This window comes from Capricornis sumatraensis, chromosome 16 (assembly GCF_032405125.1).
Source record: "Capricornis sumatraensis isolate serow.1 chromosome 16, serow.2, whole genome shotgun sequence".
Lineage (NCBI taxonomy): Eukaryota > Metazoa > Chordata > Mammalia > Artiodactyla > Bovidae > Capricornis > Capricornis sumatraensis.
Window position 1 is genome coordinate 22,572,961 of NC_091084.1, and position 15,889 is coordinate 22,588,849.

At 39.5% G+C, this 15,889-nt stretch overlaps 1 protein-coding gene across 1 annotated transcript in view; it reads right to left on the reverse strand.

Moving 5' to 3' along the window:
• The window catches only part of ARHGAP20 (Rho GTPase activating protein 20), a 202,631-nt gene that overhangs the window by 72,444 nt on the left and 114,298 nt on the right, over positions 1-15,889 (reverse strand). The window contains exon 3 of the mRNA XM_068989170.1: positions 10,143-10,307. Coding sequence (XP_068845271.1) covers positions 10,143-10,307 — 165 coding nt within the window. The remainder of the gene's footprint in view (positions 1-10,142; positions 10,308-15,889) is intronic.

Sequence of the window (15,889 nt, forward strand, 5' to 3'; positions counted from 1 at the left end):
TGATCTATCCTGGAGAAGGTTCCGTGTGTGCTTGAGAAAAAAGTGAAATTCATTATTTTGGGGTGAAATGTCCTATAGATATCAATTAGGTCTAACTGGTCTATTGTATCATTTAAAGTTTGTGTTTCCTTGTTAATTTTCTGATTAGTTGATCTGTCCACTGTGTTATTGTTAATTTCCCCCTTCATACTTGTTAGCATTTGTCTTACATATTGCGGTGCTCCTATGTTGGGTGCATATATATTTATAATTATTATATCTTCTTCTTGTATTGATCCTTCGATCATTATGTAGTGTCCTTCTTTGTCTCTTTTCACAGCCTTTGTTTTAAAGTCTATTTTATCTGATATGAATATTTCTTTTTTTTTAAAATTATATTTTTACTTTATTTTACTTTACAATACTGTATTGGTTTTGCCATACATTGACATGAATCCGCCATGGGTGTATATGAGCTCCCTATTCCTGCTTTTTTTGATCACTATTTGTGTGGAATATCTTTTTCCAGCCCTTCACTTTAAGTCTGTACATGTCCCTTGTTTTGAGGTGGGTCTCTTGTAGACAACATATATAGGGGCTTGTTTTTGTACCCATGCAGCCAATATTTGTCTTTTGGTTGGGGCATTCAACCCATTTACATTTAAGGTAATTATTGATAAGCATGATCCCGTTGCCATTTACTTTATTGTTTTTGGTTCGCGTTTATACACCCTTTTTGTGTTTCCTGTCTAGAGAAGATCCTTCAGCATTTGTTGGAGAGCTGGTTTGGTGGTGCTGAATTCTCTCAGCTTTTGCTTGTCTGTAAAGCTTTTGATTTCTCCTTCGTATTTGAATGAGATCCTTGCTGGGTACAATAATCTGGTAGGTTATTTTCTTTTATCACTCTAAGTATGTCCTGTCATTCCCTCCTGGCCAGAAGAGTTCCTATTGAAAGATCAGCTGTTATCCTTACGGGAATCCTCTTGTGTGTTATTTGTTATTTTTCCCTTGCTGCTTTTAATATTTGTTCTTTCTGTTTGATGTTTGTTAAGTTGATTAATTTATGTCTTGGGGTGTTTTGCCTTGGGTTTATCCTGTTTGGGACTCTCTGGGTTTCTTGGACTTGGGTGATTATTTTCTTCCCCATTTTAGGGAAGTTTTCAACTATTATCTCAAGTATTTTCTCATGGTCTTTTTGTCTTCTTCTTCTGGGACTCCTATGATTTGAATGTTGGGGCATTTAACATTGTCCCAGAGGTCTTTGAGACTGTCCTCATTTCTTTTAATTCATTTTTCTTTTTTCCTCTCTGATTCATTTATTTCTACCATTCTATATTCTACCTCACTAATCTTATCTTCTGCCTCTGTTATTCTACTGTTGGTTCCCTCCAGAGTGTTTTTGATCTCAGTTATTGCATTATTCATTATATATTGACTTTTTAATTTATTCTAGGTCCTTGTTAAACCTTTCTTGCATCTTCTCAATCCTTGTCTCCAGGCTATTTATCTGTGATTCCATTTTGATTTCAAGATTTTGGATCATTTTCACTATCATTATTTGGAATTCTTTATCAGGTAGATTCCCTATCTCTTCCTCTTTTGTTTGGTTTGGTGGGCATTTATCCTGTTCCTTTACCTGCTGGGTAGTCCTCTGTCTCTTCATCTTGTTTATATTGCTGCATTTGGGGTGGTCTTTCTGTATTCTGGCAGTTTGTGGAGTTCTCTTTATTGTGGAGTTTCCTCACTGTGGGTGGGGTTGTACAGGTGGCTTGTCAAGGTTTCCTGGTTAGGGAAGCTTGTGTCGGTGTTCTGGTGGGTGGAGCTGGATTTCTTCTCTCTGGAGTGCAATGAAGTGTCCAGTAATGGGTTATGAGATGACAGTTAAGTTTGGAGTGACTTTGGGCAGCCTATATATTGAAGCTCAGGGCTATGTTCCTGTGGTGCTGGAGAATTTGCATGGTATGTCTTACTCTGGAACTTGCTGGCCCTTGGGTGGTGCTTGGTTTCAGTGTAGGTATGGATGCGTTTGATGAGCTCCTGTCGATTAATGTTCCCTGGAGTCAGGAGTTCTCTGGTGTTCTCAGGATTTGGACTTAAGCCTTCTGCTTCTGTTTTTCAGTCTTATTTTTACAGTAGCCTCAAGACTTCTCCATCTATACAGCATCGTTGATAAAACATCTCCTTTTGAAGACAATGGGCTGCTTTTCTGGGTGCCTGATGTCCTCTGCTGGCATTCAGAAGTTGTTTTGTGGAATTTACTCAGCGTTCAAATGTTCTTTTGATGAATTTGTGGGGGAGAAAGTGGTCTCCCTGTCCTATTCCTCTGCCATCTTAGGACCGACCCCTGTACCTACTTATTTTAATCTATAGTCATTTAAGTGTAAACACACTCTAAAAAAATCTGTATTTTTCTTCTTTCCCCACACTTTGTTTTTTGATGTCATCTTTTACAAGCTCACATTTATCTTTTAATTGTTTATTAAAAAATTAATTTATTTTAATTTGAGGCTAATTATTTTATAATATTGAGGTTTTATGCCATATATCGACACGAACCAGCCACGGATACACATGTGTCCCCCTCCATCCTGATCCCCCCTCTCACCTCCCTCCCCATCCCATCCCTCTGGGTTGTCCTAGAGCACCAGCTTTGAGTGCCCTGTTTCATGCATTGAACTTGCACTGGTCCTCTATTTTACATGTGGTAATATACATGTTTCAATGCTATTCTCTCAAATCATCCCACCCTCGCCTTCTCCAACATAGCGCAAAATCTGTTCTTTACATCTGTGTCTCTTTTGCTGCCTTGCATATAGGGTTGTCGTTACCATCTTTCTAAATTCCATATATATGTGTCAATATACTGCATTGCTGTTTCTCTTTCTGACTTACTTCACGCTGTATAATAAGCTCCAATTTTATTCCTTTCATTTGAACTGACTCAAATGTGTTTTTTAAAATGGCTAAGTAATATTCCATTGTGTATATGCACCACAGCTTCTTTACCCATTCATTGGTCGATGGACATCTAGGTTGCTTCCATGTCCTAGCTATTGTAAACTGTGCTGCAATGAACATTGGGATACATGTATTTTTTTCAATTCCAGTTTCCTCAGTGTGTATGCCTAGCAGTGGGATTGCTGGGTTGTATGGCAGTTCTATTTCCAGTTTTTCACCTTAGCTGTTTATTTCAGTTACTTGATTTTTATAATTTTTGCCCTTTAGACTTAGTACTAAGTCACTGATCCACAGGCTTTACTATATATTTTCCTTCACTAGTTGTATATTTCCTTTTCCATAATTTGTTACATCTTACTATGGAACTTTCTTTTCTACTAAGAGAGGACTCTTTAACATGTTTCAGAGTCAAGTTAGTATTGGTGAACTCTTAGTTTTTGCTTGCCTGAGTTCTCTGTCTTTTCTTCAATTCTGAATGACCATCTTGCGTATTCTAGGTTGGAGGTTTTTCCCTCTGAGCACTTTAACTATATCATGCCACTCTGTTCTGGCCTGTAAAATTTCTGTAGAAAAAAATCAGGTGATAGCCTTATGGGGTCCCCTTGTATGTGACACTTTGTTTTTCTCTTGATGCCTTATTTTTGCCATTTTAATGTAACATGTCTTAGTGTGAGTCTTTTTGGTTTCATCTTATTTGCGACTCTGCTTCTTGCACCTGGTTATCTGTTTCCTTCTTCAGGTTTGGGAAGTTTTCAGCCATAATTTCCACAAATACATTTTTGGCCCCTTTCTGTCTTTTCCTTGGAACCACTATAATGCAAATGTTATTATGCTTGCTGTTTTCCCACAGTTTCTTTTAAATGTCATTATTTTCTATTTTTTTTTTCTTTTTGATTGATGATTTTCATTATTCTATTTTCAAGATCACTAATGCCTTCTTTTGTATCATAGTCTGCTGTTAATTCCTTATGGTCTGTTTTTCATTTCAGTTATTGTATTCTTAAACTCTGACCAGTATTGTTTACATTTCCTGCTTCCTTGTCAAAATTCTCACTGTGTTCATCTATCCCCTAGTTGTTTTTTAAAAGTTTTATCTTGTTCTTTTCTTTGAAACAAATTCTTATTTCTTTTCATTTTGGTTAACTTTCTGTCTCTACGAAATGTAGTGAATAATTACCTATCCCAGTCTTGAAGATGTGTCCTTGTGTGGGAGAATCACTGTTCAAGCCTATTCAAGTCAGTGTATCCCCAGTGGCTTTGGTGGGAGAGCTGGATCTCAACCGAGCATGGGTCGTATCATCCTCCTGGGTGTGTTGGCATCTATCACCTTGGAAAAAGGTAGGGCTGGAAATGGAGGGGCTCAAGCCAGAGCCAAGCGTGACCTGGGGCTTTTACTATGGTCAGTGGCCATCACCATCCTACTGGTGGCAGGGTCAGGTCCAAAGTGTTGGGGCAGAAACCCTGAAGGTCAGATATAAGCTTGTTCTGTTCCCTCTAATTATGTATTCTCCCCTCTCCTAGCCATGGTACCTTCACTGCAGAGGGGAGTAGGAATGCAGAAAGAGAGGTTTAGAGCAGGCAGTTGGTGCAACTAGGGCAAGCACCAGGATGGCTCCAGCATGCCAGTGAGATCTGCAGATAGCTCCTGATCCATTGCCTTCCATGAGTGCCAGCAATAAACATCCCTGCCACATTTAACTGCAGTGCTGAGTCTAAATTGCTCTGTCCCTCACAGGTGCACACTTGCTTTGGCAATATTAGCCTATATCCTAGTTGGTATTTGCACAGGACCTGGAGGCAATGCTGAGGTATCCATTACTGTCAGAGCCCTCAGTTCAGTTCAGTCGATCAGTCGTGTCTGACTCTTTGCAACCCCATGAATTGCAGCACGCCAGGCCTCCCTGTCCATCACCATCTCCTGGAGTTCACTCAGACTCATGTCTATCGAGTCCGTGATGCCATCCAGACATCTCATCCTCGGTTGTCCCCTTCTCCTCCTGCCCCCAATCCCTCCCAGCATCAGCGTCTTTTCCAATGAGTCAACTCTTCGCGTGAGGTGGCCAAAGTACTGGAGCTTTAGCTTTAGCAGACCTAGGTAGTTTTAATCTGCTTCCTCTGCCTTGTTCTGAGAGTAATCAAGAGCATGTCCATGTTCTTCACAGATGGGAGTCTCAGTCTCTTACACTCTCCTGTCAGTCAGTGGTTGTCAAACCAGCTGAGGGGATTTATCTTCCCGGTGCTGGCTGGTGTTCCCAGTATGTGGTTCAAACTCCTTAATCCCCAGGAAGGATATGCAAGCCCATGATTTACCCCTCCTCTTCTCTGTACATTCCTAGGGATGTGTGTCCTGACTTCATGGCTCTCCTTCCCTTCCTTTATGACTCTTGTGGATCTTTCTTCACAGCCTTGGTTGCCAAAGGGTCTTTCTGCTGGTCTCCAGGTACTTTCAGCGAGAACTCCTTCACATTAAGATGTACTTTTCATGTGTTGATGGAGGTAGGTGAGCTCAGCATCTTTCTAACCCGCAATCTTGATTACCTCCCCATTCACATCTTATTTATGACATAGCATAACTTAAATGTGAGGGTACAGATAGTAGAAAAAAGCCAACTCTTCTCCAGTTGATGAGATACTGGATTTGGTAAACTACTATTATATGATATTTCATAAACAATGAGAAAGGGATTAGAGCAAGGTATAGCTTTCATGTTCTAGGTTTAATGTTAACTGCACTGGCATTTAGTATTGAGTAAACATGAATTCTTTTGGGTACCTCTAAACAGACTGGTTCCAAATAGGAAATGGAGTACATCAAGGCTGTATATTGTCACCCTGCGTATTTAACTTCTATGCAGAGTACATCTGAGAAACGCTGGACTGGAAGAAACACAAGCTGGAATCAAGATTGCCAGGAGAAATATCAATAACCTCAGATATGCAGATGACACCACCCTTATGGCAGAAAGTGAAGAGGAGCCAAAAAGCCTCTTGATGAAAGTGAAAGAGAAGAGTGAAACAGTTGGCTTAAAGCTCAACATTCAGAAAAAGAAGATCATGGCATCCGGTCCCATCACTTCATGGGAAATACATGGGGAAACAGTGTCAGACTTTATTTTTTGGGGCTCCAAAATCACTGCAGATGGTGACTGCAGCCATGAAATTAAAAGACGCTTACTCCTTGGAAGAAAAGTTATGACCAATCTAGATAGCATATTCAAAAACAGAGACGAAGAAAAGTTATGACCAATCTAGATAGCATATTCAAAAGCAGAGACATTGCTTTGCCGACTAAGGTCCAGTCAAGGCTATGATTTTTCCAGGAGTCATGTATGGATGTGAGAGTGGGACTGTGAAGAAGGCTGAGCGCCAAAGAATTGATGCTTTTGAACTGTGGTGTTGGAGAAGACTCTTGAGAGTCCCTTGGTCTGCAAGGAGGTCCAACCAGTCCACTGTGAAGGAGATCAGCTCTGGGATTTCTTTGGAAGGAATGATGCTAAAGCTGAAACTCCAGTACTTTGGTCACCTCATGCGAAGAGTTGACTCATTGGGAAAGACTCTGATGTTGGGAGGGATTGGGGGCAGGAGGAGAAGAGGATGACAGAGGATGAGATGGCTGGATGGCATCACTGACTCGATGGACGTGAGTCTGAGTGAACTCCGGGAGTTGGTGATGGACAGGGAGGCCTGGCATGTTGCGATTCATGGGGTCGCAAAGAGTCGGACACGATTGAGCGACTGAACTGAACTGAACTGAACTGAACTGAAAGTATATGAGAAGAGAAGCAAAAGGCAAGGGAGAAAAGGAAAGATATATCCCTCTGGATGAAGAGTTCCAAACAATAGCAAGGGGAGATAAGAAAGCCTTCTTAAATGATCAATGCAAAGAAATACAGGAAAACAATAGAATCAGAAAGACTAGAGATATCTTCAAAAAAATTAGAGACACTAAGGGAACATTTCATGAAAAGATGGGCAGAATAAAGGACAGAGATGATATGGACCTAACAGAGGAGGCAGATATTAAGAAGAGGTGGCAAGAATACACTGAAGAACTATACAAAAAGATCTTCATGACCCAGATAACCATGATGGTGTGATCACTCATCTAGAGCCAGACATCCTGGATGTGAAGTAAAGTGGGCCTTAGGAAGCATCATTACAAACAAAGCTACTGGAGGTGATAGAATTCTAGTTGATCTACTTCAAATCCTAAAAGATGATGCTGTTAAAGTGTAGCACTCAATATGCCAGAAAATTTAGAAAACTCAGCAGTGGCCACAGGACTGGAAAAGGTCAGTTTTCATTCCAATCCCCAAAAAGGAAATGCCAAAGAATTCTCAAACTAGCACACAATTGCACTCATCTTACATGCTAACAAACTAATGCTGAAAATTCTCTAAGCTAGGCTTCAACAGTACGTGAATTGAGAACTTTCAGATGTTCAAGCTGGCTTTAGAAAAGGCAGAGGAACCAGAGATCAAATTGCCAACATCTGCTAGATCATCAAAAAACAGAGTTCCAAAAAAACATCTATTTCTGCTTTATTGACTATGCCAGAGCCTTTGACTGTGTGGATCACAACAAACCATGGAAAATTCTTCAAGAGATGGGAATACCAGACCACCTTGCCTGCCTCCTGAGAAATCTGTATGCAGGTCAAGAAGCAAGTTAGAACTGGACATGGAACAATAGACTGGTTCCAAATTGGGAAAAGAGTACGCCAAGGCTATAAATTGTCACCCTGCTTATTTAACTTATATGCAGAGTACATCATGAGAAATGCTGGGCTGAATGAAGCACAAGCTGGAATCAAGATTGCTGGGAGAAATATTAATAACCTCAGACACGCAGATGACACTACCCTTATAGCAGAAAGTGAAGAGGAACTAAAGAGCCTCTTGATCAAAGTGAAAGAGGAGAGCGAAAAAGTTGACTTAAAACTCAACATTCAAAAAATGAAGATCATGGCATCTGGTCCCATCAATCCCTTCATGGAAAACAGATGGGGAAACAATGGAAACAGTACAGACTTTATTTTTGGGGCTCCAAAATCACTGCAGATAGTGAAGGCAGCCATGAAATTAAAAGACGCTTGCTCCTTGGAAGAAAACCTGCAACAAACCTAGACAGCCTATTAGAAAGCAGAGATATTATTTTGCCAACAAAGGTCCGTCTAGTCAAGGATATGGTTTTTCCAGTAGTCATGTATGGATGTGAGAGTTGGACTAAAAAGAAAGCTGAGTGCCAAAGAACTGATGCTTTTGAACTGTGATGTTGGAGAAGACTCTTGGAGAGTCCCTTAGACTGCAAGGAGATCCAACCAGTCCATCCTAAAGGAAATCAATCCTGAGTATTCATTGGAAGGACTGATGTTGACTCTGAAGCTCCAATACTTTGGCCACCTGATACAAAAAACTGACTCATTAGAAAAGACCCTGATGCTGTGAAAGATTGAAGGCAGGAGGAGAAGGGGACAACAGAGGATGAGATGGTTGGATGGATTCACTGACTAAATGGACATGAATTTGAGCAAGATCTGGGAGTTGAAGGATGGGAAGCCTGGGATGCTGCAGTCCATGGGGTCATAAAGAGTTGGACACAAGTGAGTAACTGAACTGAACCGAAAGTATATTCAAATATGTCTGCATCCTTTTTTAAACTGCCGTTTCTCTAGATAAAGCCTCCATTTTCTCTCATTATGACTACTACAATAACCTCCAGTCTAGTCTCCTTGCTTCTACTCCTGTCTACCCTCTAATCCATTATCTACTATAGCCAGAAGAGTATTTAAAAAGTATTAAAAATATATATATACCCCTTTATGCTACTCCCCTAATTAAAACCATTGGAATAAAATGTAAACTTCTACCATGGCCTACCAAGATAGCCCCCAAAGATCCTGGCTTCCCAATATTCTGTGTGCCCTATAGCCTACATTAGAAATGATGGTATACTACTTTTAAAATTAGGTTATAAAGGACTGCAGCCTCTATTTTAAGTGTTCTCTCCCTTCAACAGGGTTTTCTCAATGGCTCAGAATGTAAAAAATCCACCTGCAATGCAGGAGATGTAGGAGATGTGGGTTCAGTCTTAGGGTTGGGAAGATCCCCTGGAGGAGGGCATAGCAACCCACTTCAATATTCTTGCTGGGAAAATCCAATGGACAGAAGTGCCTGGTGGGCTATGGTCCTTGGGGTCGCAAAGGACCAAAGGACCCTGAAGCAACTGAACACACACACTCCCTTCAACACTCTCGTCCTCACTCCCTTGGATCTTTCACTTTAAAGGAAACAATTCCATGTTAAGAGCAGCTCTGTGGAGAGACCTCCATGGAAAAGAACTATAGCCTCTGGCCAGGAGCCACTGTGGAACTGAGGATGGCCAGAATCCACATGAGTGATCTGGGAGGTTTGAAGACTCTTCCTTCAAGCTCTGAGATGACAATAAACCTGGTCAACAGCTCTACTGTAACCTCATTAGGGCCCTTGAGCTAAACGATTCCCAGATTCTTGACTCAGAGAAAATGTGCAAGACGTTTGTAGTCATAAACTGTTACTTTTTGGGGTAATTTGTTATATGGCAATAGATCATACATGCAGCCAACAAAGGTCCTGATAACCTGATCTTTGTCTGTTTCTCCAGTATCAATTTATATTACTCTCTTCCTGCTTCTTATGCTCCAGTGACATAGGCCTTCTTTCAACTCCAAAGGGCCAAACTTTCTCCACCTGCTTTGTACCTGCTATTAGTTCTACTTAGAATACCCACCCTCCTAATATCTGAATGGCTAGTCATTTTTCTTTCTTCATTGATTTTATTCTTCCTACCTAACATATATATCCCATATTTTACTTCACCCTATTTTCTTCATGGCACTAAGCACAATTTGTAATCCCCCCATCCACATTATAAATAAAAGCATCAGGAAAGCAGGGACCATATCCATCACCTTCTTCCCTGTATCCCCTATATTTATTCAGAGCATAGCACAGAGCGGGACTTAAATGAACACTCGTTAGATGAGTAAATAATTGAAACATTTTTTTAAAAACAAAACAAAACAAACATAAAAGTCACTTCAGACATTAGTTATGCTAATAGAGGCCACTTATTCTTAACAGTGATATTGAAAAGAAAGGTTATCTTTGTTAGTGGAAATGCAATTTTACAATGATAAACCAGGAGAGAGTGTCCAGTATACTTACTTGATTTTGGCTACAACAAACAGATCGTTGAAAAGGAAAAGATGCCGCTCCTGCCTCTGCAGGCCTCTCTTGAGCTCTACACGGCCATCAATAAGCAGAGTCCTATCGGAGCACATAAATGATGACAGAAATGCACATGTGTCCAGGCTAGCAGAAGGACTTTCTCTGTAAAAGAGCAAACACCACATATCTTCAGTCAAATGATCAAACATAGGATTGTTTCTACAGAAATTATGTTTTAATATTGGTCAAGAAATACAAAGCTCTCTCTCTCTATATTTTTTAGTGCAATGGCATAGTTTCCAAACAGGTCCCTTTTCATAGTAATGAAAACTTACATATACTCTTTTGTGTAAGATATTTTTTTTACTCAGGACTTCTCATTATGTTTAGTCTATCTCGACCTGGTAGGCCTCAATATCTCATTATAAACTTTTTTAAACAAAAAGCAAAAAATTTTATAATAAACATATACATATCCCAATCTAGATTCTACTATTAAAATTTTACTATACTTGCTTTATCAGATACCTATCTAACTATCTATTAACCCATTCTATTTTTGGTGTTTCAGTACAAACTGATACAGCAGTACATTTCACTCTGAGTATTTTAGCATGCATATCATATACAATGAAATGCACAATTCTTAGGTATACATTTTATGAGTTTTTACAAATGTATTCACTTGTGTGATTTAAACCCTTATCAAGATGTAGAACATTATCATCACTCCAAAAAAAAATACCCTCTTATTCCTTTTCAGTTGTTATATTATTAGATAAAGATGGCTTCTATGTGTTAGCCTGAGTTGTTTATTTCTTCATTGCAGGCTGAGATCCATTAGCTCCAATGTTAGCTGGAACTAAATGATGTATAAATTAACATTTCTATACACTCAATTATTTTTTAAAAAATGACCCAAAACAAGCAGACTATTAATGATTTATAGCTTGCCTGCTTTGTATACTTCACAAAACAACACTGAACATCTGCTAGCCGTGGATAAGATAGAAGTTGGGATTTTAAGATCCGAAGTCACTACTATCTCTGCTCCAGACTCTGTGCTACGAAGCAAGATTCTTAGTCAGGTAACCTCCAGAGACTTTCACTGCCTTCTCTTTTGGCATACGCCTCTAGCTAGTTTCATGCTGTGAGGACTTTTCTTATGCAAACCTGTCCAATGATAATAGCTTTTTCATTCATCAATCCCCAGATCCCTCAAACTCCTTACAACAGTTAATCCTTACTCCATCAGTCCTAAGGCAACCATTATTATTATTTCCCGCCCCCTCTGGAATTTTGCCTATTCTAAATGGCACCCCACTCCAGTACTCTTGCCTGGAAAATCCCATGCATGGAGGAGCCTGGTAGGCTGCAGTCCATGGCGTCGCTAAGAGTCAGACAGGACTGGGTGACTTCACTTTCACTTTTCACTTTCATGCATGCAGTTCAGTCGCTAGTCATGTCCGACTCTTTGCGACCCCATGAATCGCAGTATGCCAGGCCTCCCTGTCCATCACCATCTCCCGAAGTTCACTTAGACTCATGTCCATCGAGTCCGTGATGCCATCCAGCCATCTCATCCTCGGCTGTCCGCTTCTTCTCCTGCCCCCAATCCCTCCGAGCATCAAAGTCTTTTCCAATGAGTCAACTCTTCACATGAGGTGGCCAAAGTACTGGAGTTTCAGCTTTAGCATCATTCCTTCCAAGATATCCCAGGGTTGATCTCCTTCAGAATGGACTGGTTGGATCTCCTTGCAGTCCAAGGGACCCTCAAGAGTCTTCTCCAACACCACAGTTCAAAAGCATCAATTCTTTGGCACTCACCCTCCTTCACAGTCCAACTTTCACATTCATACATGACCATAGGAAAAACCATAGCCTTGACTAGACGGACCTTAGTTGGCAAAGTAATGTCTCTGCTTTTGAATAGACTATCTAGGTTGGTCATAACTTTCCTTCCAAGGAGGAAGCGTCTTTTAATTTCATGGCTGCAGTCACCATCTGCAGTGATTTTGGAGCCCCCCAAAATAAAGTCTGACACTGTTTCCACTGTTTCCCCATCTATTTCCCATGAAGTGATGGGACCGGATGCCATGATCTTCGTTTTATGAATGTTGAGCTTTAAGCCAACTTTTTCGCTCTCCTCTTTCACCTTGATCAAGAGGCTTTTTAGCTCCTCTTCACTTTCTGCCATAAGGGTGGTATCATCTGCATATCTGAGGTTATTGATATTTCTCCTGGCAATCTTGATTCCAGCTTGTGTTTTTTCCAGTCCAGCGTTTCTCATGATGTACTCTGCATAGAAGTTAAATACGCAGGGTAACAATATACAGCCTTGACGTACTCCTTTTCCTGTTTGGAACCAGTCTGTTGTTCCATGTCCAGTTCTAACTGTTGCTTCCTGACTTGCATACAGATTTCTCAAGAGGCAGGTTAGGTGGTCTGGTATTCCCATCTCTTAAAGAATTTTCCACAGTTTCTTGTGATCCACACAGTCAAATGCTTTGGCATAGTCAATAAAGCAGAAATAGATGGTTTTCTGGAACTCTCTTGCTTTTTCGATGATCCAGCGGATGTTGGCAATTTGATCTCTGGTTCCTCTGCCTTTTCTAAAACCAGCTTGAACATCAGGGAGTTCACGGTTCACGTATTGCTGAAGCCTGGCTTGGAGAATTTTGAGCATTACTTTACTAGCATGTGAGATGAGTGCAATTGTGTGGTAGTTTGAGCATTCTTTGGCATTACCTTTCTTTGGGATTGGAATGAAAACGGACCTTTTCCAGTCCTGTGGCCACTGCTGAGTTTTCCAAATTTGCTGGCATATTGAGTGCAGCACTTTCACAGCACCATCTTTCAGGATTTGAAACAGCTCCACTGGAATGCCATCACCTCCACTAGCTTTGTTTGTAGTGATGCTTTCTAAGGCCCACTTGACTTCACATTCCAAGATGTCTGGCTCTAGATTAGTGATCACATCATCATGATTATCTGGGTCGTGAAGATCTTTTTTGTACGGTTCTTCCATGTATTCTTGCCAGCTCTTCTTAATACCTTCTGCTTCTGTTAGGTCCAGGCCATTTCTGTCCTTTATCGAGCCCATCTTTTCATGAAATGTTCCCTTGATATCTCTAATTTTCTTAAAGAGATCTCTAGTCTTTCCCATTCTGTTGTTTTCCTCTATTTCTTTGCGTTGATCGCTGAAGAAGGCTTTCTTATCTCTTCTTGCTATTCTCTGGAACTCTGCATTCAGATGCTTATATCTTTCCTTTTCTCCTTTGTTTTTCACCTCTCTTCTTTTCACAGCTATTTGTAAGGCCTCCCCAGACAGCCATTTTGCTTTTTTGCATTTCTTTTCCAGGGGGATGGTCTTGATCCCTGTCTCCTGTACAATGTCATGAACCTCATTCCATAGTTCATCAAGCACTCTATCTATCAGATCTAGGCCTTAAATCTATTTCTCACTTCCATTGGAGAAGGAAATGGCAACCCACTCCAGTGTTCTTGCCTGGAGAATCCCAGGGATGAGGGAGCTTGGTGGGCTGCCGTCTATGGGGTGGCACAGGGTCAGACACGACTGAAGCAACTTAGCAGCAGCAGCAGCAGCATTTCATATTAATGGAAACTCATATATACTCGTTTGTGTAAGATATTTTTTTACTCAGTATTTTTTGTTACATTTATTAGCAATTCATTCCTTTATATTGATGAATAGTATTCCACTGTATAAATATGTGTTTGCTTATTTATTCTCCTATCGATGGATAGCTGGGCTCTTTTCAGTTTTTAGCTATTATGAATAAAACTTCTATTAAACTTCTACTAGTCTTTTTTTTATAACCCATATTTACATTTTTCTTGGATAAAGAGCTCACAGTGGAATTGTTGGGTTACTATTTTTAGGTGGGGGAACCCCCAAAACTACCAGTAAGTTTTCCAAAATGGTTGCATTAATTTATATTTTCAACAATATTCCAGGATAATTCCAGTTACTTCACAACCATGTCAACATTTGTAAATGTTCTATATTTTGGCCATTCTAGTGGATATATAGCATCACATTAAGATTTTAATTTTCACTCCTGAAGACTAATAATTTTGAATACCCATGTTCTTACTGGTTATTTACATATATTAATTTGTGAATTGCTCCATATAGTATTTACTTATTATTGAGAATCAGGAATTTTTCATATATCCTGGATCTATCTCCTGGATATACATATAAATATATGTGTATATATATATATATATATATAGACACATACATACACACATGCATATATGCATATATAAATATATATCTTTTGTCAAATTTTGCAAGTGTTTTCTTCTAGTCTGTGATTTGCCTGTATATATATATTTTTTATTTATTGGAGTATAGTTGATTTACAATGTTGTGCTAATTTCATATGTATAGCAAAAAGAATCAGTTATACATATACATATATCCACTCTTTTTTAGATTCTTTCTCATATAAACCATTATAGAGGATTGAATAGAATTTCCTGGACTACTCAGAATACTGAGTACTTATCAGTTATCTATTTTATATTTAGTAGTATATGTCAAGTCCAATCTCCCAATTTATCCCTCTCCCTGCTTTTTTCTTGTTAACTTACATCTGTAACTCTATTTCTGTTTTGTAGATAACTCCGTTTCTGTTTTTAACATTCCACATATAAGTGATATCACATATCTGTCCTTGATTTATGTCACTCAGTATGACGCTCTCTAGGTCCTTCCATGTTGCTGCAAATGGCATTATTTCATTCCTTCTATGGTTGAGTAATACTCCATTGTACACATGTCCCACATCTTCTCTACCCATTCCTCTGTTGATGGACATTTAGTCTGCTTCTGTGTCCTGGCTGTTGTAAATAGTGCTTCAGTGAACACTGGGGTGCATGTATCTGTTTGAATCATGGTTTTCTCTGGATAGATGCCCAGGAGTGGGATTGCCAGATCACTTGGCAACTCTGCCTTTACTTTTTAAAGAAACCTCCATACTGTTCTCCACAGTGGCTATACTAATTTGCATTCCCACCAATGGTTTAGGAGAGTCACCCTTTTCTCCATACCTTTGCCAGCATTTATTGCCTGTAGATTTTTTGAGATGGTCATTCTGATTGGTGTGAGGTAATACCTCACTGTAGCTGTAATTTGCATTTATCTAATGAAAAAGTGATGCTGAGCCATTCTTTTCATGTGTTTGCTGACCATCTGTATGTATTCTTTGGAGAAATGTCTATTCAGATTTTCTGCCCATTTTCTGATGGGGTTATTTGTTTTTTATATTGAGTTTCATAAAGTATTTGTATATTTTGGAGGTTAGTTGTTTCACTTGCAATTATTTCCTCCCATTTTGAGGGTTGTCTTTTCATTTTGTTTATGGTTTCCTTTGCTGTATAAAAGCTTTCAAGTCCCACTTGTTTATTTTTGTTTTTATTTTATTTACTCTAGGGGGTGGACTGAAAAAGATCTTGCTGTGATCTATGTCAGAGTGTTCTGCCTAAGTTTTCCTTCTAAGAGTTGTATAGTGTCTGGCCTATCATTTATGTCTTTAATCCACTGTGAGTTTATTTTTGTGTATGGTGTTAGGGAATGTTCTAATTTCATTCTTTTTATATGTAGCTGTCCAGTCTTCCCAGCACCACATCTTGAAGAAACTGTCTTTTGTCCATTGCATATTCTTGCCTCTTTTGTTATAGATTAAGTGGCCATAAGTGTGTGGATTTATTTA